The sequence below is a fragment of the Heterodontus francisci genome, chromosome 24 (assembly GCF_036365525.1).
Source record: "Heterodontus francisci isolate sHetFra1 chromosome 24, sHetFra1.hap1, whole genome shotgun sequence".
In the NCBI taxonomy this organism is placed as follows: Eukaryota; Metazoa; Chordata; class Chondrichthyes; order Heterodontiformes; family Heterodontidae; genus Heterodontus; species Heterodontus francisci.
This window is the reverse complement of record NC_090394.1, coordinates 69,021,230-69,048,889: the sequence shown is the minus strand read 5'-3', so window position 1 is coordinate 69,048,889 and position 27,660 is coordinate 69,021,230. Positions and strand designations below refer to the sequence as shown.

General features: G+C 44.9%; 1 protein-coding gene across 4 annotated transcripts in view; it reads left to right on the top strand.

The window, feature by feature from the left end:
• The window catches only part of LOC137383701 (endoplasmic reticulum magnesium-transporting P-type ATPase-like), a 34,738-nt gene extending 7,078 nt beyond the window's left edge, over nucleotides 1–27,660 (top strand). For 2 of the 4 annotated variants that reach the window (XM_068056877.1, XM_068056876.1), the window contains exons 4-6: nucleotides 15,161–15,341; nucleotides 19,010–19,316; nucleotides 26,533–27,660. In XM_068056877.1, coding sequence (XP_067912978.1) covers nucleotides 15,321–15,341; nucleotides 19,010–19,316; nucleotides 26,533–26,714 — 510 coding nt within the window. In that variant the 5' untranslated portion in view covers nucleotides 15,161–15,320 and the 3' untranslated portion in view covers nucleotides 26,715–27,660. Of the gene's footprint in view, nucleotides 1–4,393; nucleotides 4,445–13,760; nucleotides 13,845–15,160; nucleotides 15,342–19,009; nucleotides 19,317–26,532 lie in introns of those variants that run through there. The other 2 variants (XM_068056878.1, XM_068056879.1) reach the window with 2 other exon arrangements.

Below are 27,660 nucleotides of genomic sequence, written 5' to 3'. Positions count from 1 at the left end.
CAACGCCCAGCTTAACCACGTGCTCTGGCCCACCTGAGAAGCTTACCAAAGGAGGGCTGTGCCGACACTGGCAGCCCAATAAGGGAGAAGGGTAAAGTCAGCATCTCACAATTAAGGCATGAAAGAATAAGCATTTTTCACATTGAATGTGAACTTCAATAACAAAAAAACTTTGTGACACAAAACAAATGGCAAATGTCAAACACCTGTGAAACCCCAAGTCTAGGTGGTTTTCTTTATACGTTTGTGAGTGCTCCTACATGGTATGATCCCTGCCACAGCAGCTGGGCTGGAGACAGGCTGCTGATCAGACTGCCCCTTGGCCTGTGATGACTTCAGCAGGTGTCCTCCGGCTGCCTGAGGACTGGAGGGCCCCGGCTTTCTGAGGATTTCCTGTACCAGTGCAGGACTCAGGTGTCACAGCTACTGGAAGCTGGGCTCACTGGCAAAGTGGCTGAGGAGCCGGTGTCCACAAGCAGAGTGCCCTGAGGGGAGCCCCCAGGTGCGGAGGTCAGCCTCTCCTCCTCCCTTTCAAGACTCACTTGAATCTCCCTACTGAGCAGTTTTGGATGAGGAGCTGGAGAAGACTCCTTCTTGTCCTTCTCTCACCTTGCCACTGCTGTGTGGAATTCATGGCCAAAGCGATGCTGTGCAGGTCTGGGTGCATCTGTGGGATCTGGCTCTCATGGTAGCACTCATGGCATGGATGAACTTGTCCTCTCATGGTTGCTCATGGCCTCTGGCAGCTCCACTAGATGTTGCCTTACCTCTCTCTGCAACTCCAGCATGCCCTGTGCTGTCGACACTAGAGGCCCGTCATCAGTCTGGGGCTCAGCATGAGCCTGGACACCCACAGTCCTCTGAGTATCAGAGCCCTCGGCTGTCTCAGCTTCAGCCAGCTGCTTGGGTACACGTGCGGTGCTCTCACCAGCTTGTGACCCTGATTCTAAAGCCGAGCGTAAGCCCACTGAGGTGAAAGTTTCTGCGCTGGTGAAAGATGCCAGAGAGTCATGTGATGGTGCATCCTCTGACTGTTCCTCATGAGGAGTTGTCTGCTGTCCTCCTTCTGAGGGAGTCTCCAGTGGACACCGACCTGTATGAGAAAGCACAAATTTGTGTGGTTTAGGCTGTGCGGATATCCATGCATGATGTGGATGTCCAGAATTGTGTTGGATGTTAATTGAAGACAATCCTCACTCTTTTGCATGGAGACTCCAGTCTCACCATCCACTATTGATCCACTGACCTGGATCCCCGTTAAAGTCAGTGCTTCAGTCTCAGCTGTCGAGAGAGGCCGTATGTCTGGAATTCCTCTGCCAGTCCTAGAGGTCTCCCTTTGTTATGGGCCCGCTTGTCCTGCAAGTGGAAAGAGAGAGATAATACTTGGCAGGAGTCACTGCAACACCAGTTTCAGCAGTGAACAGCAAACAACAAATGACTCTAAGGCAGCAATGAAAGCCAGGCTGGCAGGGCTTTAAATATGGTGCTATCACCTCCTCTGGAGTCATCTGACACCACATTCGGCACCTCGTAGCCTGCCCCCATCGCGTGATTGGACGGGCCCCTGCCTCCATTATGATAAATGGCTGCCCGCCATGTGACTGCGGTGAGCCCGACACACATGTGACGAGTGGTGACAGTGCCCAATTCCGGATCTGCTGCCGGAAATTGCAATGGGAACACAAAATCCAGCCCATGAGAAGATTGAGTAGCCGCAAGTGAGTTATACTGAGAGTTAGATACAGAATAAATCTTCTTCCACTTCTCCAATATTGTAATTAGAGTCGAACCTCAAAAAGCCTTGATTATAATATCGTGACATTCCTATTTCACACACCAGCCACCCTTGCAGCCTCGATAAGTAACATTGACATTTAACTCATAGTATCACTAGACAATGATCAGATAGTGCGGTAGATTAGAATTAGAATTACTCCTTTTATCTCAGCACCCAAATTTGCTCTCTGTAAAGATTCGACAGTTTCAAGTTTCAAGACTGTCAAGGCAGTGCCCAGTAAATCTGCAGGTGCACGTCATAAAGAGAGTGTGGGTGCTGACATTCAGCACAGGGTTAAGGCAGCAGAGACGGTGACACACACAAGTTGCCACTGGCTAGATAAGTACAGATTTGGATAGTGGTTGGGAGGGGAGGAGTCAGTAAGTGTGGATTTGGGAGGGGAGTGGAGGGGGGGGGGGGTCAGTAAGTGTGGATTTGGGAGGGGGGTCAGTAAGTGTGGATTTGAGAGGGGGGTCAGTAAGTGTGGGTTTGGAAGGGGACTGGGGGTGGGGTCAGTAAGTGTGGATTTGGAAGGGGAGTGGGGGGGGGTCAGTAAGTGTGGATTTGAGAGGGGGGGGGTCAGTAACTGTGATTTGGGAGGGGAGTGGGGGGGGTCAGTAAGTGTGGATTTGGAAGGGGGGTCAGTAAGTGTGGATTTGAGAGGGGGGGGTCAGTAACTGTGATTTGGGAGGGGAGTGGGGGGGGGGTCAGTAAGTGTGGATTTGGAAGGGGAGTGGGGGGGGGTCAGTAAGTGTGGATTTGGAAGGGGAGTGGGGGGGTCAGTAAGTGTGGATTTGAGAGGGGGGTCAGTAACTGTGATTTGGGAGGGGAGTGGGGGGGTCAGTAAGTGTGGATTTGAGAGGGGGGGGGTCAGTAACTGTGATTTGGAAGGGGAGTGGTGGGTGTCAGTAAGTGTGGATTTGGAAGGGGAGTGGGGGGGGTCATTAAGTGTGGATTTGGAAGGGGAGTGGGGGGGGGTCAGTAAGTGTGGATTTGAGAGGGGGGGTCAGTAACTGTGATTTGGAAGGGGAATGGGGGGGTCAGTAAGTGTGGATTTGGAAGGGGAGTGGGGGGGATCAGTAAGTGTGGATTTGAGAGGGGGGGTCAGTAACTGTGATTTGGAAGGGGAATGGGGGGGTCAGTAAGTGTGGATTTGGAAGGGGAGTGGGGGGGGTCAGTAAGTGTGGATTTGGTAGGGGAGTGGGGGGGGTCAGTAAGTGTGGATTTGGGAGGGGGGTCAGTAAGTGTGGATTTGAGAGGGGGGGTCAGTAAGTGTGGTCGCTTTAAGAGTGATGTCCCTTTAAGATCTCAGTATGCGAATGAGCTAATTACCAGGATGTAGTCATGTGACTACAAGCTGAGGGTCACTCTGCAACTGTAACACGCTGAGGAAGGTTCTGTAAATAGTTTGTTCTGTACTGTGTATAATCATTTAGCTGTTAATAAACCTGTTAAAGATCTCCAGCATAACTCGTCTCCACACATCTCATTTTGTTGCATCAGACAACATAAAGAACTCATTAAGGGAGGGGGTTTGATAAGTCCACAATTCGGGCAGTGTGTGAGAGGGTTTGTAGGGGAGGCCCAAAGTATCTTCTTGGGGCCAGGCGTTTTGCGGTATGTGATTCGTACCCCTTCGCCCTCCCCTCATCCTGCAGTAGTGCAGCTGGGTGGTGAGATTAAAATTTGCCCTGTTGTTTCATTCCATTATTTTCTGGAGTTTTTTCTCCATTTACCCTCTTCTGTTTGTTTCAGCCCCATTTACATCCCCTTCCCAAGGCCAGTAAGGCTATCAGTACCCCTATGGTGCTGTATCCTTCCGATGAGACATTAAACCTAGGCTCCGTCTGCTCTCTCAGGTGGACATAAAAGATCCCATGGCACTATTTTGAAGATCAGCAGGGGAGTTCTCCCTGGTGACCACGCCAATATGTCTCCCTCAAACAATATCACTAAAAAAAAAAGATGATCTGATTGTAATCGTATTGCTGTTTGTGACAGCTTGCTGAGCTCAAATTAGCTGCTGTGTTTCCTACATTGCACCAATGACAACATTTCACTGGCTGTGAAGTGCCTTACAGACATTGTGAAAGGGGCTATATAAATGCAAGTATTCCTTTCTTTACCAGTGACTGTCAAGGATTGTATGAATGAAGCTTGGTTGACAGGCCCGTCAGTGGTGCTGTCTTGTCAGGAAGTGCCTCCCCTTCAGGCAGTGTCTTTCTTTCTCACTGGTGACATGGTGCAGGCCTAGATCTCACTCTGTGACCCATTTCGAGCATCAAGTCACATTTCTGGCATATTGCACAATGTTGCAACACCACAATGCCCCAGTTTGCTAGTCTGTACAACTGGATTTAACGGACACACATAACAATGTACCACAGGTGCAACTGAACTCTGTTACACTGCAGAGCAAAACGTTACATAAAAATACTGAGAATTTACAACACAGAAACAGGCCATTTGGCATTTATGCTCTACTTGAGCCTCCTCCCACCAATTCTGTCTCACCCTATCTGCATATCCTTCTATTCCTTTCCCCATCATGTGCTTATCTAGCTTCCCTTTAAATGCATCTATGCTATTTGCCTCAACTACTGTTTGTGTTAGTGCGTTCTACCTTCTCACCACTCTCGGGGTAAAGAAGTTTCTCCAGAGTTATTGGTTAGTCATTATCTTTTAATTATGGCCCTTAGTTTTGGATGTTAATGATTTAAGAGTTCATTAGATTTCCCTGAGTTTGTAATACAGCTAGATCCTTTGACTCAGTTCCATGTACATTTTCAAAATTATGTTTCGTGAAGAAAATCATTTCCTGTCAGAGAATCAAATTTTGAATAATGGGTGACATTTAGAAAGGGTTAGCATTGAAATTGTAGCTATTTTACCTGTCTGATTGATGAAATGCAGCAAATATCTCTGTAACAATAGTTCTATATAAAGCACAGCGCTCTTAGTAGAATAACATCGTAATATCATAGTACATTTTTTCTCTCTCTCACAAAGATTGAGACTGTCCATTCAACTGCAGCTGCTGCATTCCCCATTTCCTCCTGCCAACAAGCCGAACCTCCCCAGTAGATTTCCCTGCCTTAGCTCTGAACCCAGGTCTTTCTCTAATTTCTCTCTCATCTCCCCTCATGCCTTTTCTGAACACAACTTGTCTGTGAGCCCCATCTCCTGCTCCCTTGACAACAGTTTCGCTAAATTGCTGACCATCCAACTTCCCTTTCTGGCTTCCATGCCAGCTGACATTGCAAATGGTTCCGTTTTCTCAGGTTCTGCTTTCTCCCTCCTTTCAAAACTGCCATCACCACTCTCTTCCTCTAAAAAAATCCCATCCTCTCTCATGTCCTTGGAGTATTGCCAGCTCCCAAATCCACGCCCATCTTTCCTGCAAGTCCCTTTTGGAATATTCCCACAGGTGCTATATAAAAGCAAGCATTGAAAGCAAACGACTTGTATTTATATAGTGCCTTTCATGACCTCAAGACGGGTCAACGTGCCTGACAGCCAATTAAGTATTATTGAAGTGAAGTCACCTTTGTTGTTAATATTTATTATTCAAAATACTCTGTTTAAATTGTGTTAAATGTAACCAAAAATATAATGCTGACTGTGAAATAAAACTATTGTCCTCATGTCTTGCTCCATGATTGTCAATTAGACTTTCCATATGGCCTTGCAGCAAATCAATTAGTCCTTATATCTTACGCAAATATCATACCAGAAATGTTGGGGAACACAGGGCTTAGTGAGAGAGAGGAACTGAAGGAAATCAGTATTAGTAGAGAAATGGCGTTGGGGAAATTGATGGGATTGAAGGCCGATAAATCCCCAGGGCCTGATAATCTACATCCCAGAGTACTTAAGGAAGTGGTCCTAGAAATAGTGGATGCATTGGTGGTCATCTTCCAAGATTCTATAGACTCTGGAACAGTTCCTACAGATTGGAGGGTAGCTAATGTAACCTCACTATTTAAAAAGGGAGGTAGAGAGAAAGCAGGGAATTATAGACCAGTCAGCCTGACATCGGTAGTGGGGAAAATGCTAGAGTCCATTATCAAAGATTTTATAGCAGAGCACTTAGAGAACAGTGGTAGAATAGGGCAGAGTCAGCATGGATTTACGAAAGGAAAATCACACTTGACAAATTTACTAGAATTCTTCGAGGATGTAACTAGTAGAGTTGATGAGGGGAGCCAGTGGATGTGATTTATTTGGACTTTAAGAAGGCTTTCGACAAAGTCCCACATAAGAGATTAGCGTGTAAAATTAAAGCGCAATGGATTGGGGGTAATATATTGCGATGGATAGAAACTTGGTTGGCAGACAGGAAACAAAAAGTAGGGATAAATGGGTCTTTTTCCGAATGGCAGGCAGTGACTAGTGGGGTACCGCAGGGGTCGATGCTAGGACCCCAGCTATTATAGATTAATGATTTAGATGAGGGAACTAAATGTAATATCTCCAAATTTGCAGATGACACAAAACTGGGTGGGAGGATGAGTTGTGAGGAGGATGCAGAGAGGCTTCAGGGTGATTTGGACAAGTTGAGTGAGTGGGCTAATACATGGCAGATGCAGTATAATGTGGATAAATGTGAGGTTATCCACTTTGGTAGCAAAAACAGGAAGGCAGATTATTATCTGAATGGCTATAAACTGAGAGAGGGGAATATGCAGCGAGACCTGGGTGTTCTCGTACACCAGTCGCTGAAGGTAAGCATGCAGGTCCAACAGGCGATAAAAAAGGCAAATGGTATGTTGGCCTTCATAGTGAGAGGATTCGAGTACAGGAGCAGGGATGTCTTGCTGCAATTATACAAGGCCTTGGTGAGGCCACACCTGGAATATTGTGTGCAGTTTTGGTCCCTTTATCTGAGGAAGGATGTTCTTGCTATAGAGGGAGTGCAGCGAAGGTTTATCAGACTGCTTCCTGGGATAGCGGGACTGACGTATGAGGAGAGATTGAGTCGGTTAGGATTATATTCACTGGAGCTCAGAAGAGTGAGGAGGGATCTCATAGAAACCTATAAAATTCTAACAGGACTTGACAGGGTAGATGCAGGAAGGATGTTTCCGATGGTGGGGGAGTCCAGAACCAGGTGTCATAGTCTAAGGATATGGGGTAAACCTTTCAGGACTGAGATGAGGAGAAATTTCTTCACCCAGAGAGTGGTGAGCCTGTGGAATTCACTACCACAGAAAGGAGTTGAGGCCAAAACATTGCATGTTTTCAAGAAGGAGTTAGACATAGCTCTTGGGTCTAAAAGGGTCAAAGGGTATGGGGCGAAAGCGGGAACAGGTCACTGAGTTGGAAGATCAGCCATGATCATAATGAATGGCGGAGCAGGCTCGAAGGGCCGAATGGCCTACTCCTGATCCTATTTTCTATGTTTCTATGTTTACTGGATGTGTCATTAATTTGGATTATTTATGTCCATAAGTGAATGGTGTCCTCCCGGTGCTGCCTCTGACATTTCCTATATTTAGGTTCCTAGTCAATGCCTATGGTGAAGCCCGGATGGTTACCTTGTTAATAAAGCCAACATCAAATTATATGGTATGCAATTTTATAAAAAAAGGCATTTGTAAAATCAACACTAATGTCTGCACCTGTCCATGACCAAGTTTGTCAATTTTCCTCGCAAGTTGGTTAATTGTTTAAGTTTCTGTGCATTGCTGCTATTGATTTTAATTATTTTCCACTTTTGAATGCACCGATCAAGACCATTCTGTTCAATGTCAACTTACTGGTGAATACATTCTAGTAAAAAAAATTCCATCCAATCACATTCCAGCAGACAAAAGATTGCTGGAGATTCCAGGCAGATTCTTCTGCTCTTTAAACATTTTCAGGCGCAGGACCATTTCTGGCTCCCAATCCCACTGGTGTCCGTGGTTTGCCCACCTGTGTGACCATCCCAGAGGTGGCCAATTAAAGGCCACCTTTGAGCAGGCATGAGGGTCAATCAGAGCACCTGAGGTGGGGTGCATGCCAACCTCACTATGAAGTCTGTATGCTGCCGATCTGCATGGACCAGGAGAGGGCAGCACAGGAGTCATAGAGTTAGAGTCATTAAGGCATAGAAGGCCATTCAGCCCATTAATTCCATGCAGGCTCTCTGTGGAACAATCCTGTCAGTCCCAGTCCCCTGCTCTATCCCTGTAACCCTGAAAGTTTATTTCCCTCAAGTGCCCATCCAATTTCCTTTTGAAATCATTGATCTCCACTTTCACCACCCACATGGGCAGCGAGTTCCAGGTCATTATCACTCACTGTGTAAAAAAGTTCTTCATCACATCCCCCCCTGCATCTCTTACCCAAAACTTTAAATCTGTGTCCCCTAGTCCTTGTACCATCAGCTAATGGGAGCAGCTTTTCTTTGTCTGCCTTATCTAAATCTGTTATAATCCTGTACACCTCTACCATATCTCCCCTCAACTTCCTTTTCTCCAAGGAAAACAACCCCAGCTTCTCCAATGTACAGCTAAATTCGCTCATTCCTGGAACAATTCTGGTAAATCTCCACTGCACCCTCTCAAGGCCTCTCACATCCTTCCTAAAGTGTGGTGGCCAGAACTGGATGCAATATTCTAGTTGTGGCCTAACCAGAGCTTTATAAAGGTTCAGCATAACTTCCCTGTTTTTGTACCTAATGCTTCTACTTATGAAGCCCAAGATCCCATATGCTTTGCTAACTACTCTCTCTATATGACCTTCAACGATCTATGCACATGAACCCCCATGTCCCTTTGTCCTTGCACACACTTTAGAACTGTGCCATTTAGTCTATATTGCCACTGCCTATCCCTTCTGCCAACATGCATCATCTCACACCTCTATTAAATTCCATCTGCCACTTGTCTGCCCATTCTGCTAGCCTATCTGTTGCAGTCAATTGGTATCATCCTCATTGTTTGTCACACCTCCAAGTCAATTGGTATCAACAGCAAATTTTGACATTTTACTTTGTATTCCAACATCCAGTCCATATCTCACTGTTTTCTGCCCTAAAGCAAATTTTTTATCCAAGCTGACACTGACCCTCCTATTCCAAGATGAGGCATGATTCTCATTATGTGATGGGCAGTCTATCCCTTCTGCCCAGCACTCTCCAGTGGATCCGTCTGCAGGTGAGTTGAATCCACTTGCAAGCCTTTGCTGGCGGAAGTCCTGAGGATTGTAGTTTGTACCCTTAAAGTTAAAATTTCATGTTGATCTCAAGGAGCCTTGACCTCCTGCTCTGCTCTCGCCTCCTGTCAGTAGTCGAGCTGCAGATGAAACGGGTGTCCCATGTGCCCTTGGAAAAAAATCTCAGACTCTTCAACAAATGGATGCTAATTATTTCAATTAATGCCTCCACTGTCTGTTTGCCGCTGCTGCTTTGACTCTGCCTCTGGCAAGATCGTTCAAAGGCAGAAACATGTCAGGGAGCCAATGCGACGCACAACTTTCTAAATTAGCTCCCGGCTCCGCCTCCAAACCCACCTCCGTGGGGCAGGAAAGATTCTGCCCTTTGTCACCCCAACAGTTCCAATCACCCCATTATGTAAATTAAATAATATTGATTACATAATAAGCCCACAAATTGGATTCTGCAACATCCCACCCCCATCGCCCCAATAAAAGTTGACATGGTCTGGTGGGTGCACACAAATGTTCATTTCTGATGCATGAAATCAACATTAATTCAACAGTGCTACAGCTTAGGAAACTGGGATAAAAGAGGGGACGATGGATGCTGTGTTGCAAGGAAGTGAAGGCAATGGGACAGAGACACTCTGGAGGGAGTTGAAGGGAAAATGAGAGGCGCCTTTTGGTCGCCTGGTTGAGAGAGTGACACAGAGAGGGAGAAAAAAGAACCCGATTGTGAAGGGCAGTGAGGAAGTTTTTCACAGTTTCCAGGGTTGAGGATGGTGTGGAGAGAAGGAAACCTATGGGGATTTGGGGGAAAGAAAGAGACCCTTTTGAAAACGAGGCAAGAAGAAGAGAGAAGCTGAGAGAGCCATCCTGGTAGGCTGAGAATGGGGAAGAGATCCCCCTAGACAAATGTGGTTTCTAAATGGAAGAGAAAATTACTGTCCAAGCTTATTGAGCCCATATCATGAAACAATTGCTCTCTAAGTCACCATATTTAAAATAATTCATGGCATCTCCTGCCCCTTCTTCTAATTGGAAATAGAATCATTAAAAATATCTTTGAATATACCTGTTTACGTACAAGAGTTTTCTGAAACAAATCACAATATTAAAATCACCTGCTACAACTTCATAACAATTTTGAGATTCCTGTTTTCAAAGTATTACTGATTAACACCAACAACTTCCATCTATATAGCATCGTTAACATAGTAAACCATCCCAAGGTGCTTCACAAAATCAATTTATCGAACAAAGTTTGACACCGAGTTACATAAGGGGATAATAGAACAGGTGGCCAAAGCTTGGTTGATGCAGTAAGTTTGAGGAGTCTTAAAGAAGACAGAGAGAGAGAGAAGCAGAGAGATTTAGGGGGGGAATTCCAGAGCTAAGGGCCTCAGCAGCTGAAGACACAGTCACTAATGGAAGGACAAAGAAAATAGGGGATGTACAAGAGACCAGGATGGTAGGGCTGGAGGAGGTTGCAGAGATCGGGAGAGGTGAGGCCATGGAGGGATTCGAAAGCAGGGATAAAAATCCTACCATCCTGCATTTCATTAATTTAAGTTGCAAAATTATAATGTTTAAACACATAGATGAGGATCTAAGGGCAAACAGAAATATAGATTAATCCTGCCTGGAGTGTAACTTATTCAAACGTAAAAGTGTATTTGAACAAGGTTTTAAGAAGCAAAGTAAATATTTTGGTTCAGAAGTTGGAGCAAATGTTCATGCCATGGTACACTTCTCTTCAACAAAACCAGGAAACAGGAACTAGGTCTGGTTTTGGGTCTAAAACCTGCCTCTTCTGGGAAACTGATTCAGATTGCAATTTTCAAGTGGGAAAGCTTTAATTGGTATATGGATGGGTTTCCTGTCCTCATAGAGCCACTGGGATTGAAAATGGAAGTCAGTCAGATCAGGCGTGGGGCTCATATAGACTTTAATGGCAGCCATCACCGAGGCTGCTGGTTGTCCTGACAGAGAGAGCTGCCTTCCACAGCACCAGAGGGAAGCGAGAAGTCAGAGGGGAGCTGGAGGCCTGGCACTAGGAGCAGTGCAGACCCTTGTTTCATCGATGCCCACCTGGATCTAATGCTGGAGGCTGTGAAGGAGGTCCTCTTCCCAGAGTGTGGCCGGAGGAGGCCACCTCGTCATGCAGCAGGGATACCTCTCTGTTCAGTGTTCCCCCCCCCCCCCCACTCTTATTCCTCCTCTCTTGCCTCCTGCTCCTCCCCCATTGATGTCTCCTTCCAGGGCCTCACTGTCCTCAAGGTCCACACCTTTCTGGAGGGCCATGTTATGGAGAGCGCAGCAGACAACCACAATGGCTGAGACCTTTGCAGGAGTTATTGGAGGGCACCACCCGATTGATCCAAGCACCGGAATCATATCTTCAGAAAGCCGATGGCCTGCTCAGTGGTTGGCCTGCTGAGTAGGTGGCACTGGTTGTTTCGCCTCTGTGCCTCTGTCTGGGATCAGTAGCCATCTTTTCAAGGAACTTCTCTTGTCCCCTTGGATCCATCCGCGTACTTTGGGGGATGGAGTGAAGTACTGAGGCAGCCTGGACTGGCGAAGGATGACGGAGTCATGGCAGCTGCCAGAAAAGTGAGGTCGCCATAGAGGAAGCTCTTGTGGTCACCGACCAGTTGGGTGCTGAGGGAGTGGAAGCCCTTCCCGTTGATGGATTTCACTGGCCAGTCGCTGGGTGCCTTGATAGCCACATGGGTACAACAGATGATGCCCTGTACCTGGGTGAATCCAGCAATGGAAACTGAGCCCAATTCCCTCAGTGCTTATGCAGGCCCATCTGTAGTCTCCTGCCCTCCTTAAAATGGCATCTGGGACCTGCCTGATGAGTTGCCGACTGCGACATCCCACCTAGGTCCACAGCTGATCTCTGGAACAATCTGATTGCGTGGAAGTTTAGGGTGACAGAGACAATGACGGCTGCAGGTAGGGGACTGCCATGGCGGCCCTGAAGTCTCAGGGCATTGTGGATCAGAACACACAGGACCGAGACCAGTCTCCTATGGCACTGGTGCTCTTTCATTTGCAGGTTGGTGATTCTTGGGGTATGCACCCAATGTCTTGGGTAATTCCTCCATCCCCTTGCAGCTCCCCTTTCTGTGCTCCTCTGGTCTCTTGCTGTCCAGAAGGTTGCATCTGCCACAGCTTATTCTGTCCAATGTCAGAGTCACCTGTTTCTATCTAACCTCCGTCAGCTGGGCCTTAAGGGCTCACCAGGCCTTCCCGTACCATCCCCAGATGCCACAGTCAAGCCAGTGGACTCACCTCCCTACCCAAGCTCATGTCAATCTCCAATGTAACATTTGACTCCAATATCTGCAACAATATCCACAGTGAGACACATCTGAGGCAGCAAAGCTTCATTTGCTGTCTCTGCTTTAAATTAAACAGCCATTTCCATTGCCTTCATATCCTTCCACAATGCTCATGTCCTCAGTAATAAAAACAAGAAATGCTGGAATCACTCAGCAGGTCTGGCAGCATCTGTGGAAAGAGAAGCTTCTCTTTCCACAGATGCTGCCAGACCTGCTGAGTGATTCCAGCATTTCTTGTTTTTATTTCAGATTTCCAGCAGCCGCAGTATTTTGCTTTTACTCATGTCCTCAGTACCCTGCCATGTTCCCCCACCACCCCCCCCCCCCCCCCATGGCATTTCCCCCCATTCTCAGCATTTAAAAATAGCTAAAATAAAAGAAAAATACTGCAGATGCTAGATCCCTGCTCCTGGCAAGCCTGTTAATGAGCTCTTTAATGAGCTGAACAAGCAATTAATTGGACGCAGGTGCCCGACCCATTCTTTCCTTGCTAGCTGCAGTTTAGAAATTGCATCGCGATCCAGAGGCGACAGGACCTCGTGCCGACCTTTGGGAATGCAATCTTCGAATTGTGCTCGCCGCTGTCCCCACTCTCAGCGGGGTTTGAAAATCTGGCCCCACGTTTTAGTGACATAGCTTAGTGTAATATCTTTGGCCTAGAAATTATCCATACTTCATCCATTCAGGAACAGATCATACTGAAGCCCACTCTTGCGTTGATCAGTGGTTGCATTTTACATCCAGTCACTAATGAGAGTGATAAAATGAGAGAACTTGTTTGTAGATGGATGTGCTGTTTCACTTATATTTGCAAGTGGGGTAAAATATACCCAAAAATGCCATTACTAGGCCCAAAGGAGCTGCAAGGCCAGTTATAGTACCTCAGCTTTCAACCATAAATGTAAATCAGAAAAGCAAGAAATTGCATTTCTATATCGTCTATCATGAGTCTTGGACATCTCAAAGTACTTTACAGTCAATTAAATACTTTTTTAGTGTAGTCACTGTTGTAATGTAGAAAATGCAGCAGCCAATTTGCGCACAGCAAGGTCCCATGAGCAGCAATGAGATAAGTGACCAAATCATCTGTTTTTAGTGATGTTGTTAGAGAGATTTGGCCAGGGCACTGGTAAGAACTCCCCTACGCTTCTTCAAAATAGCGCCATAGGGTTTTCTAGGTGCACCTGAGAGGGCCTCAATTTAGTTTTTCATCTGAAAGATGGCAGCTCTGACTGCACTGAGGTAGATTTTGTGCTCAAGTCTCTGGAGTGAAACTCGAACCCACAATCTTCTGACTCAGAAGCGAGAGTGTTAAATTAAATGTTGCAATGAGATGAATCAGAAGAGATTGTTGCTACTGTTGCTGCCATCGATCCTACACTTAAGCCCACCCTTTGACCTGTGTAATGTAGAACTTATATAATTCCAGTTCACACCTATCTTCAGTGCAAAGTTCCTTTTGTGCAATTAACTTGTATTTTCGAACAACCTGCTGTCATTGCTACAATATCCCAAAAGATGCAACATTGCTAACTGCAACTTATCCTCTCTACATCCTGTTACCACCCACTCAGGTAATCATCAGTTCATATTTCATATAATTATGTCATATAAGTTGCGTGTTCTCAGGTACTGCTATGCCAAGAGATAAAAGACAAAGGTTTGAGACATCTTAACTATTCGACAATTTCTGTGAAGTACTGGTGGTTGTCCTTGATTATTGGTAACGGTTTGATACAGCAGTTTGCTCGGCCATTTCAGAGGGCAGTTAAGAGTCAACCACATTGCTGTGGGTCTGCAGTCACATGTCGGCCAGACCAGATTACAACGGCACATTTCCTTCCCTGAAGCTGGGTTTTTATGACAATCGGTAGTTTCATGATCATTGTTACTGACAATAGCTTTATATTCCAGATTTATTAATTAATTGAATTTAAATTTCCCCAACTGCCATGGTGGATTTGAACTCATATCGCTGGAGCATTAGTCCGGGCCTCTGGATTACAAGGAAATTCACAAAATGAATATTCAGTGGTACCCGCTTGATCCTTGAACCTGTTCTGCTCTCAGAATTAGGCCCTGTCTGCATATCAGACCCTTGTCTCTCCCAACAAGAGTTGACAGCCCTGTTTAGTGCACATAGCTTCATCATGTAAACAAAATAACTTTACTAAATGATATACAGTTACCAAAGCAAGTTTATGTATGTTTCCATCTGAAATTTTGAATCTGAAGGCCTCTGCTTTAACTGGTACACAAAGATTTAACCATTTATTATTATTGCTGAAAATAGAGACATGTCGTCGAAGCTTTTTGTCTTGCACTCATCAGGACAATCCACAAGAATACCAATGTAAGGGAAAACAAGAACTTTATACTGTATGAGAAGAGTTATAAGTTGTTGTTTTCCATCACATTGGTATTCTTGCGTATTGTCCTGACGAGTGCAAGATGAATATCTTCGACAACATGTCTCTATTTTCAGCAATACTCAAGTTCTGTTCTACCAAACGTCTAAATGTATTATTAAGCATAATGTTCAAGCTAAAGTAGGCTGGTAACCAGAGGACACAGATTTAATTGGCAAAAGAATTGGAGTGGGGAGATATGTAGAATTTTTTTTTTTACACAGTGAGTTGCTGTAATCTGGAATGCACGGCCTGAAAGGATGGTGGAAAACAGCTTCAATAGTAACTTTCAAAAGGGAATTGGATAAATACTTGAAAATTTGCAGGGGTGCAAGTAAAGAGCAGGGAAGTGGGGTTAATTGGATAGCTCTTTCAAACAAACCGACACAGGCACGATGGGCTGAATGACCTCCTTCTCTGCTGTGTAATTCTATGATTATATGATATTTTAGGTGGCCTTTTTTGTTGACTTGCCCCTTTAGGTGCTCTGCTATGTGGATAAACAAGGAATCCTCTCTTGGCCCAGCTCTTGTCCCGAATAAAGTCTTTTTCTTCACGGATGCACATCACTGAGCCAAGCCACAGGATGGAAACCTCCCAACCCCAATCATTCTGAAGACAGCTCTCTCCACCAGATGCACAATGCAGCAAGGAAATGAACACGTAGGTTGCTGACTTGTTTATTGCTTCTGTTCAACTGCAGTTTCAGGTATATTTTCCCAGTGACACTGAGCAGCCAGGCATTTAAGGCCACCTGTTGTGCAGAGAAAAACAAGGTCTCTCAAAACAGTCTGTTCCCTCATTGAAGGGACACACTGCGCCAAGAAAACCAGATTTTTACAAGGAGCAATAATCTTTTAAATAATTATTCAGCTGCTCTTTTACCAAATTTAATCTTACATTAAACTGCGACTTGTTTTAACAAAATTAAAGGCTGATATTAACGCCAGCGATTTATCAGAGTAGTGAAACATTCCATTCAGTTCTCTGTGCACTTGGAAAAACTTTACAACAAATTCAATCAAGTAAAATTATTCTGAAAGCATTTTGAGGTAGAAATTGCATGTGTCTTATGCGTCCATTTTATGTGTAAAATGGACTCCACATGCAATAAGTATTTTTAGATGTTTAAATATTTTTCTGGCGTTAAGCGGGCACATGCATTCCAATTTGGCACTGGGATGGCCTGCGTTCCTGGTAGATGCTTAAAACATTGAACTTGAATAGGTGAATTAGGGGGCCTAATGCCTGTTGAAGGACCCTTTTCGGAAATGAGTCAATGATGCCTATTCTGCCCAGGATTTATCAGAGCCCCCTGTGGCCACCAGCTAAAGGTATGTGTTAGGTGCCTATTTTGTCTACCAGGAGAAGAGTACTAGATCAGAGCAGGGCCTGTTCCCCACCAAACTTTATTTGGTTTGAATGATTACTTAAGTTATATGTTTAAGTTTTTAAATTTATGTGGCGGTGCAGCAGTCTACTGTGAAAGAAAGAACTTGCGTTTTCATTGCATCTTTCACAACCTTGCAATGCACCTAAGTGCTTTTCACCCAACAAAGTTCTTTTTAAGTGTAGTTGCTGATGTAACGAAGCATGTGCAGCAGCCAATTTTCACACAGCAAGGTCCCACAATGAAATAAATGACTAGATAATTTGTTTATAGTGATGCTGGCTGAGGGATAAATGATGGTTGGGGCACTGGGGCAAACTCCCCTGCTCTTCTTTGAATAGAGGTCATGGGAATATTTGTGCCAACCTCGGATGGGTAGACAGGGCAAAGTGCAACATGCAGAGTGGGCAAAGCACTAAGTGCAGAGCCACGCAGCAAGTGAGGTGTAGAATCTGTAACTGGCCAGCTCCCAACCAACAATTCTCACCTTGAAGAGCATTCTGACCGTCAGTAATTATCAGACTCTGATTTTTTTCTTAAATTAGAATTTACTCTTTTTTTCTTTAAGTAGCTTTAATTTCACCAGCAACTCATTGGATATCACTGGCTATATGTGATGCACTGTTAATAGTTAAGCAGCAAAGATGTAACTAACACGAACTTTAGATAAAAGTATCTCTTGCTCGGAAAGGACAATTGAATGTTGCGGTTTTTAAATTTTCTTTTCTGTTATCAGATAGACATTGAATAAAGCTCTTGGACTTCTGCCCTGATGCAGTGGATTTAGCAACATGAAGCTGCCAACTGAGAGCTTGTTCCCTAATATAATAATCCTTTCTATTAAAGATTCTAATTTTCAGATGTAACCTTGCATTTCCTGCATCATGTTTTGATATGTGGTGCAGAAGATGTGATTCTGCAGTGTTGAAATGTTGCAAAAACAATTAAGTTTCAGTTCTATGCAAGACCATCAAAGGGTTGTTGTTTATCGACAAACCTCATTTTTGCTCCCCATGAGGAAAGTGCAGACTGTGAAAAAAGTGAATGAGCCTGCCTAAAACAACATGCAAGGAACAAAGTATGAATGCTCGTACCTGGGTTTCACCAGTCTGTAAATATACTCTTGTGTGTTATAAAATCTGTTATTGTGACTGTTCAGTCATTTGGGGCTGAAATTACCCAGCCCTATGGCAATGAGCTCGGAGGTGGGTGGCCTGGCAATATGGTGGGGGAGGTCATTAGGAGGAAAGCTCAACGTCTTCCCACTGCCATGACATATTACCAGTGGCTTGGCTGAAGTGCCCAATTAAGGGCCACTTCCACCCCTGCAGGCATTTTGCCCACATTGGGAAAGCCTGTCACCACGTGGTTAGACTGCAAGGTAAACTCTGCTATCCTGCTAGCAGGACCTGGGCAGCCCCGTGGCTTTTTACTTTGACCCCCTTCCCACTGCCCCAATCGTCGGGACCTGCCTGCCTGGCCACAGCTTGCTGAAAGAAACTTACCTCCTCTTCAAGGGCACCTCATTATGGAGGCACCCTCCGTCCTGCAGCCTCAGCATTGGCCGCCGCTAGTGGTGGCACTGCCTAGTCTGCCAATCTGCTGGTCATCTGATTGGCCAGCTCCTGCTTTCAGTCCCTGGCAGCAGAACTTCTCAACTTCTGACAAATTTCTATCCTTCATGTCGGTTTCTTCTAACCTGAAGCTGAATATTTATTGATTTTGATTGACAAGCTTCCCTCCATTTAACCACAGGATGTGCAGCAGTTAGGCTTTATAGTCTTAAAGCAATGAAAAAATTTTCCACCTCAGCAACAGAATAATATATTGTATATTACATGGTGTAACACTGCTATCATTGTAAAGCAGTGCACCATCTGAGCAATGTCATGGGAAATCTGCTTGTTTGCAACTGGATTTCAATAGATTGAGCAAGTGAATCAAAGGCTTTGGAATGTACTTCAATGTAGCCAAATGTACAGATAGGCATATAGGTGCACCTAGTAAGGACCTGGATAGAACATGAGTGGGTGTCAGTTGAAAGCATGCGAGAGAGAAAACCATTTTGAATTGATTGTTGACTGCGTGCTCAAGAGTCAGGTTCTGTGGTAGGGGCTGTGGCCAAAGCAAGCAGGGTACTGGGCTGTATGTCCAGATTATTCACTACAATAACAAGGCTAGATAAAGCTTTGATAGCACCTCGTAGGATTCCCCATCACAGGTAGGACATTGCAACTCTGGAGAAGGTACAGAGAAGGACATCAAGTAACTGCAGCCTGAGATCATTAAGCTTGTGAACATAGACATGATACCTAGGTTGTGTACTCACTGAAGTGATGAAAACTTAGAGGAGATGAATGTGTAGCTGCTTTATAGAATAGAATAGAATCATTGAATGGTTACAGCACAGAAGGAGGCCATTCAGCCTGTCGAGCCCGTGCCAGCTCACTTCAAGAGCAATTTAGCTAGTCCCACTCCCCGGCCATCTCTTTATCCACTCTGTCCAGACCCTTCATGATTTTGAACAACTCTATCAAATCTTCTCTCAAATTTTTCTTCTCTAAGGAGAACAGCCCCCACTTCTCCAAGTTATCCACGTAATTAAAGTCCCGAAATGCTCAAACAATTCTAGTAAAAGCATTCTTTTAGATTATCAAAGACATGGACTACATGCAACTAGTGTGTTTGCATTGATGGAATTTGGTAGTACTGTAACTATTCATACAAACAAGAAGTAGGGGATGAGATTGGATGTCAGGAGAGTGACAGTCCTGTGGAACAAGCGTTGTCGTGTGTGTGCGAATTGATTCCCGTCCAAAGTTTTGCACCAACTTGAAAGCAGTCAGTAAAATTGGAAGAGAATTTGTACTGCTAGGCTGATCATGGGCAGCTCCTTAAATATGGCGAACTTGACTCAATTGTGTTTTTCTCTCTTCCTCAGTTTGAATTGCCGTCTGATGTTGTAATGGAGGATCACCATGCCAATTCTGCTATAGAAGTGCTGAGCCTCTCTCAGGACCAACAGGACCCAACCCGCATACAGTTTGATGATTCCAACTGGCCGCACCACAGTGCCTCACTAAGGCCACTTGGTCTTGGCATCCTGCTTGGCCTTTGTGATCCTGCATCGGCAGCCAGAGTCTTCCAGTTGACTGACCATCTCTCCCACATGGCTTTGCTCAACAGCAGACTGAGCTGTTTGCCCATTCAGATACCTGGGGGACTATGTGAATTGCCGAGGATTATTGGTAACAATGCACTTTCTTAAAGTGCGTTTTGCTGTTCACTTAATATTATTCAGCGCAGTTTATTTTGGGCATGTTTCATGATTGGGCTATTTTCTCCTCTGACTTTCCCAGCGTTGCAAAGAATCACTGACTTGAGTTTTGCTAGGTGATAACAAAAATAATGTTTTATTAAATCAGCCATAGAGTCATTATTACATAAAGCATGGGATTGTTTATCATTACAGAGAAACAGTGACATAGAAAGAGGAATCTGTCTGAACATGTCGAGTGCTAAGATTCACCAAAGTGTGTTTTCTATAAGGCTGTAAATATTTGTGTTTTGCTTTTTTGTCGCCAAATTATTTCAAAAACTTGCTGAAACATATATTTCCTAACATTATTTGAGTTAACGGGCTGAACTTTTCTGCTGAGGGTCCAGTCCCGTCTCTGGCGCTGAAAGCAGGAGCTAACCCAGCTCCAGCAGGCTGTGGGACCCTGAGATGGCATTTTACTAGCGGCAGCCAATTAACAGGGCCAATCAGAGGGCTGGCAGCTCAGCAGCCTTGGCAGTTGCACCGCTAGTGGTGGCCATTGCTGAGGCAACAACATGAAGAAGAGGGCATCTGAATGAGACGCCCCTCGAACAGCAGGTAAGTTATTTTTGAACAGCTGGGACCGGACGGGCAGGCCCCTACGACCAGCGGGGGGTGGGGGGGAGGGGGTCACTGTGCACCGGCGGCGCCAAAGCTGCCGCAGAGTGGCCATTGCCACGGGGCCCCCTCTGTGAGCCATGGAGCGGCCACAAAGTGGAGGCCCCCTCCCCCCGCCCGCCCGCCCAGGAACCAGCTGGAAGGCTCCTAAGATTTACCTGGTGGTCTACCCACACAGCGGCAGGCTCTCTCAACCCAGGCAAAATGCCGGCGGAGACGGGAAGGGCCCCTTAATTAGTCAATTAAGTGGATCAAATGGCTGTCCAGTGGGTGGCCACGCCATTGAGGTTCCAGCCGCTGGCAATGTCCCATGGCACTGGGAAGACATCAAGCTCCCTTCCCCATGCCTTCCCCTGCCATATTTCCAACCCTCCTGCCTCCTGCCTCCCGTCCTGTCACCAACGGGCCGGGAGAATTCAGCCCAAGGTTTCATCGGTAAAATATTTTCAAGCACTTATTTTTAACTTGAGAACAACCTTCTGACTCACAACAAGAGGAGGATTAGAATACCTTATCTTTCTTGCACTGAAAATATGTAAACCAGATTCAGGCAGAGGTTAATAGGCTCTTTTTCAGGTTAAAAGTCAAAATGCATCTTTTGTAAGCTGTAACACTACTCACGTGTTTTGTTCTTTCAAATTATTTTAAAATGAGTTGCAAGATTAATTTTAGCAGTTTTTTGAGGAAAACTATTAGGTGCTTATTTTTTTTACTTCAGGGAGAAAAAGAGACAGGTAGATTGCATAATACTACATCATATTTACAGCACAGAAATAGGCCATTCAGCCCATCTTATCCATGACACGTTATGCTCCACACAAACCTTCTCCCTCCCTACTTCATCTCACCTTATCAGCAAATCCTTCCATTCCTTTCTCCCTCATGTGTTTTTCTAGCTTCCTCTGAAATGCATCTATGCTATTTGCCTCAACCGAGCGAGGGAGCCGTGGTTTATGAAAGAAGTTGAAGCGCTTGTCAAGAGGAAGAAGAAGGCTTATGTTAGGATGAGACGTGAAGGCTCAGTTAGGGCGCTTGAGAGTTACAAGCAAGCCAGGAAGGATCTAAAGGGAGAGCTAAGAAGAGCAAGGAGAGGACACGAGAAGTCATTGGCAGATAGGATCAGGGAAAACCCTAAGGCTTTCTATAGGTATATCAGGAATAAAAGAATGACTAGAGTTAGATTAGGGCCAATCAAGAATAGTAGTGAGAAGTTGTGTGTGGAATCAGAGGAGATAGGGGAAGCGTTAAATGAATATTTTTCGTCAGTATTTACAGTAGAGAAAGAAAATGTTGTCGAGGAGAATACTGAGATTCAGGCTACTAGGATAGATGGGATTGAGGTTCACAAGGAGGAGGTGTTAGCAATTTTGGAAAGTGTGAAAATAGATAAGTCCCCTGGGCCAGATGGGATTTATCCTAGGATTCTCTGGGAAGCTAGGGAGGAGATTGCAGAGCCTTTCTCCTTGATCTTTATGTCGTCATTGTCAACAGGAATAGTGCCGGAAGACTGGAGGATAGCAAATGTTGTCCCCTTGTTCAAGAAGGGGAGTAGAGACAGCCCTGGTAATTATAGACCTGTGAGCCTTACTTCGGTTGTGGGTAAAATGTTGGAAAAGGTTATAAGAGACAGGATTTATAATCATCTAGAAAAGAATAAGTTCATTAGCGATAGTCAGCACGGTTTTGTGAAGGGTAGGTCGTGCCTCACAAACCTTATTGAGTTTTTCGAGAAGGTGACCAAACAGGTGGATGAGGGTAAAGCAGTGGATGTGGTGCATATGGATTTCAGTAAGGCGTTTGATAAGGTTCCCCACGGTAGGCTTTGGATCAGAAATTGGCTAGCTGAAAGAAGACAGAGGGTGGTGATTGATGGCAAATGTTCATCCTGGAGTTTAGTTACTAGTGGTGTACCGCAAGGATCTGTTTTGGGGCCACTGCTGTTTGTCATTTTTATAAATGACCTGGAAGAGGGTGTAGAAGGGTGGGTTAGTAAATTTGCGGATGACACTAAGGTCGGTGGAGTTGTGGATAGTGCCGAACGATCTTGTTGGGTGCAGAGGGACGTAGATAGGCTGCAGAGCTGGGCTGAGAGATGGCAAATGGAGTTTAATGCGGAAAAGTGTGAGGTGATTCACTTTGGAAGGAGTAACAGGAATGCAGAGTACTGGGCTAATGGTAGTGTAGATGAACAGAGAGATCTTGGTGTCCAGGTGCATAAATCCCTGAAGGTTGCTACCCAGGTTAATAGGGCTGTTAAGAAGGCATATGGTGTGTTAGCTTTTATTAGTAGGGGGATCGAGTTTCGGAGCCACGAGGTCATGCTGCAGCTGTACAAAACTCTGGTGAGACCGCACCTGGAGTATTGCGTGCAGTTCTGGTCACCGCATTATAGGAAGGATGTGGAAGCTTTGGAAAGGGTGCAGAGGAGATTTACTAGGATGTTGCCTGGTATGGAGAGAAGGTCTTACGAGGAAAGGCTGAGGGACTTGAGGTTGTTTTCGTTGGAGAGAAGGAGGAGGAGAGGTGACTTAATAGAGACATATAAGATAATCAGAGGGTTAGATAGGGTGGATAGTGAGAGTCTTTTTCCTTGGATGGTGATGGCAAACACGAGGGGACATAGCTTTAAGTTAAGGGGTGATAGATATAGGACAGATGTTAGAGGTAGTTTCTTTACTCAGAGAGTAGTAGGGGCGTGGACCGCCCTGCCTGCAACAGTAGTAGACTCACCAACTTTAAGGGCATTTAAGTGGTCATTGGATAGACATATGGATGAAAATGGAATAGTGTAGGTCAGATGGTTTCACAGGTCGGCGCAACATCGAGGGCCGAAGGGCCTGTACTGCGCTGTAATATTCTAATTCTAATTCTAATTCTAATGAGTCAACTTTGACCACCTACGGCAAAAGTGCGAAGAGAAATGCAGACTGGTTTCAATCTCATAATGAAGAGCTGGAACCTGTCATAGCCGCTAAGCGCATTGCACTGTTGAACTACAAGAAAGCCCCCAGTGATTTAACATCCGCAGCACTTAAAGCAACCAGAAGCACTGCACAAAGAACAGCCAGGCACTGCGCAAACGACTACTGGCAACACCTATGCAGTCATATTCAGCTGGCACAGACACCGGAAACATCAGAGGAATGTATGATGGCATTAAGAGAGCTCTTGGGCCAACCATCAAGAAGATCGCCCCCCTCAAATCTAAATCAGGGGACATAATCACTGACCAACGCAAACAAATGGACTGCTGGGTTGAGCACTACCTAGAACTGTACTCCAGGGAGAATGTTGTCACTGAGACCACCCTCAATGCAGCCCAGCCTCTACCAGTCATGGATGAGCTGGACATACAGCCAACCAAATCGGAACTCAGTGATGCCATTGATTCTCTAGCCAGTGGAAAAGCCCCTGGGAAGGACAGCATTACCCCTGAAATAATCAAGAGTGCCAAGCCTGCTATACTCTCAGCACTACATGAACTGCTAAGCCTGTGCTGGGACGAGGGAGCAGTACCCCAGGACATGCGCGATGCCAATATCATCACCCTCTATAAAAACAAAGGTGACAGCGGTGACTGCAACAACTACCGTGGAATCTCCCTGCTCAGCATAGTGGGGAAAGTCTTTGCTCGAGTCGCTCTAAACAGGCTCCCGAAGTTGGCTGAGCGAGTCTACCCTGAGGCACAGTGTGGCTTTCGTGCAGAGATATCGACCGTTGACATGCTGTTCTCCTTCGTCAGATACAGGAGAAATGCCGTGAATAACAGATGCCCCTCTACATTGCTTTCATTGATCTCACCAAAGCCTTTGACCTCGTCAGCAGACGTGGTCTCTTCAGACTACTAGAAAAGATTGGATGCCCACCAAAGCTACTAAGTATTATCACCTCATTCCATGACAATATGAAAGGCACAATTCAACATGGTGGCTCCTCATCAGACCCCTTTCCTATCCTGAGTGGCGTGAAACAGGGCTGTGTTCTCGCACCTACACTTTTTGGGGTTTTCTTCTCCCTGCTGCTTTCACATACGTTCAAGTCCTCTGAAGAAGGAATTTTCCTCCACACAAGATCAGGAGGCAGGTTGTTCAACCTTGCCCGTCTAAGAGCGAAGTCCAAAGTACGGAAAGTCCTCATCAGGGAACTCCTCTTTGCTGACGATGCTGCTTTAATATCTCACACTGAAGAGTGCCTGCAGAGTCTCATCGACAGGTTTGCGGCTGCCTGCAATGAATTTGGCCTAACCATCAGCCTCAAGAAAACGAACATCATGGGGCAGGACGTCAGAAATGCTCCATCCATCAATATTGGCGACCACGCTCTGGAAGTGGTTCAAGAGTTCACATACCTAGGCTCAACTATCACCAGTAACCTGTCTCTAGATGCAGAAATCAACAAGCGCATGGGAAAGGCTTCCACTGCTATGTCCAGACTGGCCAAGAGAGTGTGGGAAAATGGCGCACTGACACGGAACACAAAAGTCCGAGTGTATCAGGCTTGTGTCCTCAGTACCTTGCTCTATGGCAGCGAGGCCTGGACAATGTATGTCAGCCAAGAGCGACGTCTCAATTCATTCCATCTTCGCTGCCTTCGGAGAATACTTGGCATCAGGTGGCAGGACCGTATCTCCAACACAGAAGTCCTCGAGGCGGCCAACATCCCCAGTTTATACACACTACTGAGTCAGCGGTGCTTGAGATGGCTTGGCCATGTGAGCCGCATGGAAGATGGCAGGATCCCCAAAGACACATTGTACAGCGAGCTTGCCATTGGTATCAGACCCAGCAGCCGTCCATGTCTCCGCTTTAAAGACGTCTGCAAACGCGACATGAAATCCTGTGACACTGATCACAAGTTGTGGGCGTCAGTTGCCAGCGTTCGCCAGAGCTGGCGGGCAGCCATAAAGACGGGGCTAAAGTGTGGCGAGTCGAAGAGACTTAGTAGTTGTCAGGAAAAAAGACAGAGGCGCAAGGGGAGAGCCAACTGTGTAACAGCCCAAACAAACAAATTTCTCTGCAGCACCTGTGGAAGAGCCTGTCATTCTAGAATTGGCCTTTATAGCCACTCCAGGCGCTGCTTCACAAACCACTGACCACCTCCAGGCGCTTATCCATTGTCTCTCGAGATAAGGAGGCCAAAGAAGACTCCATGTGGTAATGAGCTCCACATTCTAACAACTCTCCAGTTAGAAAAATTACTCCTGTATTCCCTATTGGATTAATTTGTGACTATCTTATATTGATGGCCCCTATTTCTGCTCTCCCCTGCAAGTATAAGAATTTTCTGTACATCTACTCTATCAAACCTTAAAGACTTCCATCAGGTCACCCCACTGTTTTCATTTTTCTAGCATAAAAAGCCTTACCCTGTTCAATCTTTCCTGATGGGTATAACCACTCAGTTATGGCATCATCCTGGTAAATCTTTTTTGCAGCCTCTTCAGTGTCTACATCCTTTTAATAATATGGAGACCAGAACTGTTCACAGTACTCCAAGGTGTGGTCTAACGAAAGTTCTCCACAAGTTTCACATAATTTCTCTGCTTTTCAATTCTATCCCTCTTCAAATGAACCCCACTGCTTTGTTCGATTTTTTTATGGCCTTGTAAACCTCTATCGCTACTTTTAGTGATTTATATATTGAAACCCCAGATCCCTCTGCTCCTCCAACACATTTCGACATTTATTTTCCAAGGAGTATGTGACCGCCTTAAACTTCACACTTAATATTGAAGTTCATTTGCCAATTACAACTAATCTGCAAATTTATTGATGTCTTCCCACATTTTATTGCAGTCCTCCTCTGGCTTAACTACACCCCCAATTTGGTATCATCTGTAAATTTTGAAATTAAGTTTCAAATCCCCAAGTCCAAATCTTTTATGTAAATGGGAAACAACAGAGGCTCCAGCACCAATCTTTGTGGTACAGCTTTTCTCATATTTGGCAGTGAAGTAATTACCTTTAACCCCTACTCTCTACTTTTTGTTTAGTATTCATTAATACACAAAGCATTTGAAAATTCACTGGTATATTATAAAAGTGGGATGACCTGGTTAATTTCTCGTGTGTCACCATGATCAATTTAACTTTGAGTATCAGAATATTTAACTTTATTTTGGTTTATGTGCTTGTTAAGGCATGTTCAAAGATGAAACACTTTTACACCTCTTGTCAGGAAGAACAATCAACTGGGGTATTGTTTAATCAACGGAAGAGCAAAACTGCTTCTTTTGGTGTTTGATTAATGTGTTTTTGAGGTTTGATGTTTATTATTCAGGGAAATATATCTGTTATTTAATTATTGTCATCCAAATTGCCTTTTGGTAGAATCATTCTAATTTTTTTAGTGCACTGGTGCAACTTTATGAAAAAAAGTCATTTTCAGCAAGATAGGTTGCACGATATAGTTCACCCTGTATTCGTAGCTGTAAATTTTTAATACCTTAAACACCGCAGGTATGAGCCAAAAATGTTCCTGTTACCACTTCCTGTCAAAGATTAATTGAAGCCTATTTCATCTTGCAGGCTTCACCTCCTCTGCAAGGAACCTCTTCCACAAGCAAATGTATACTGCTGCGTACATGTCAACCACAATGACTAACATACAGGAAGCGTCACCATGGGAACCATCATTCATCACCAAGAGAAAGCTGCCTCTGAGTCATATGATAAACCTGCTTGTGCACATTTACGATGCAAGTTCGTAAATCTGCTTTTGATTTTCTTTTTTTGGCAATCTTGTGCGTCCCTATTCTTAACCTGATCTAGTGTACTTGATACAGAGACAGCAAGGATATTCCAGGGATGAGGGACATCAGTTACGCAGAAAACTAGTAAGACTCAAGCCTGTGTAATTTCATGTAAAACCAGCCCTGTTTGCACTTATAGAAAACAATTTTGTAAGTTATCACCAATTGTGGCATTAACACTGCAAGTACATGAAATAAAGGGCACAGTTTATAAATAAAAACAGAAAATGCTGGAAATACTCAGCAGGTCTGACAGCATCTGTGGAGAGAGAAACAGAGTTAACATTTCAGGTCTGTTTTTATTTCAGATTTTCAGCATCCGCAGTATTTTGCTTTTGCACAATTTATATATCACAGGCTAGGCCGCAGCTGAAGTATTGTGTCCAATTCTGGGCACCACACTTTAGGAAGGATGTCAGGATCTTGAAGAGGGTACAGAGGAGATTGACTAGAATGGTACCAGGACTGAGGGACTTCAATAATGTGGATGTACTAGGGAAATTGGGATTGTACCCGTTGGAGCAGAGAATCTTAAGGGTTTTGATAGAGTAAACAGGGAGAAACTGTTTCTAGTGGTCGAAGGGCCGATTACCAAAGGGCACAGATTTAAGATAATTGGCAAAGGAACCAGAGGAGAATTTTTTTTACATCGTGGATTGTTATGATGTGGAATGCACTGCCAGAATGTGTGGTGGAAGCAGATACAATAATAACTTTCAAAAGGGAGATGGATAAATACTTGAAAAGGAAAAAAGTTGCAGGACTATTGGAAAAGAGCGGGAGAGTGTGACTAATTGGATAGGTCTCTCAAAGAGCTGTCACAGGCATGATGGGCTAAATGGCCTCCTTTTGTGCTGTATGATTCTATGATTGTAATTGGCAATTCTAAGCTCTGTAAAGTACT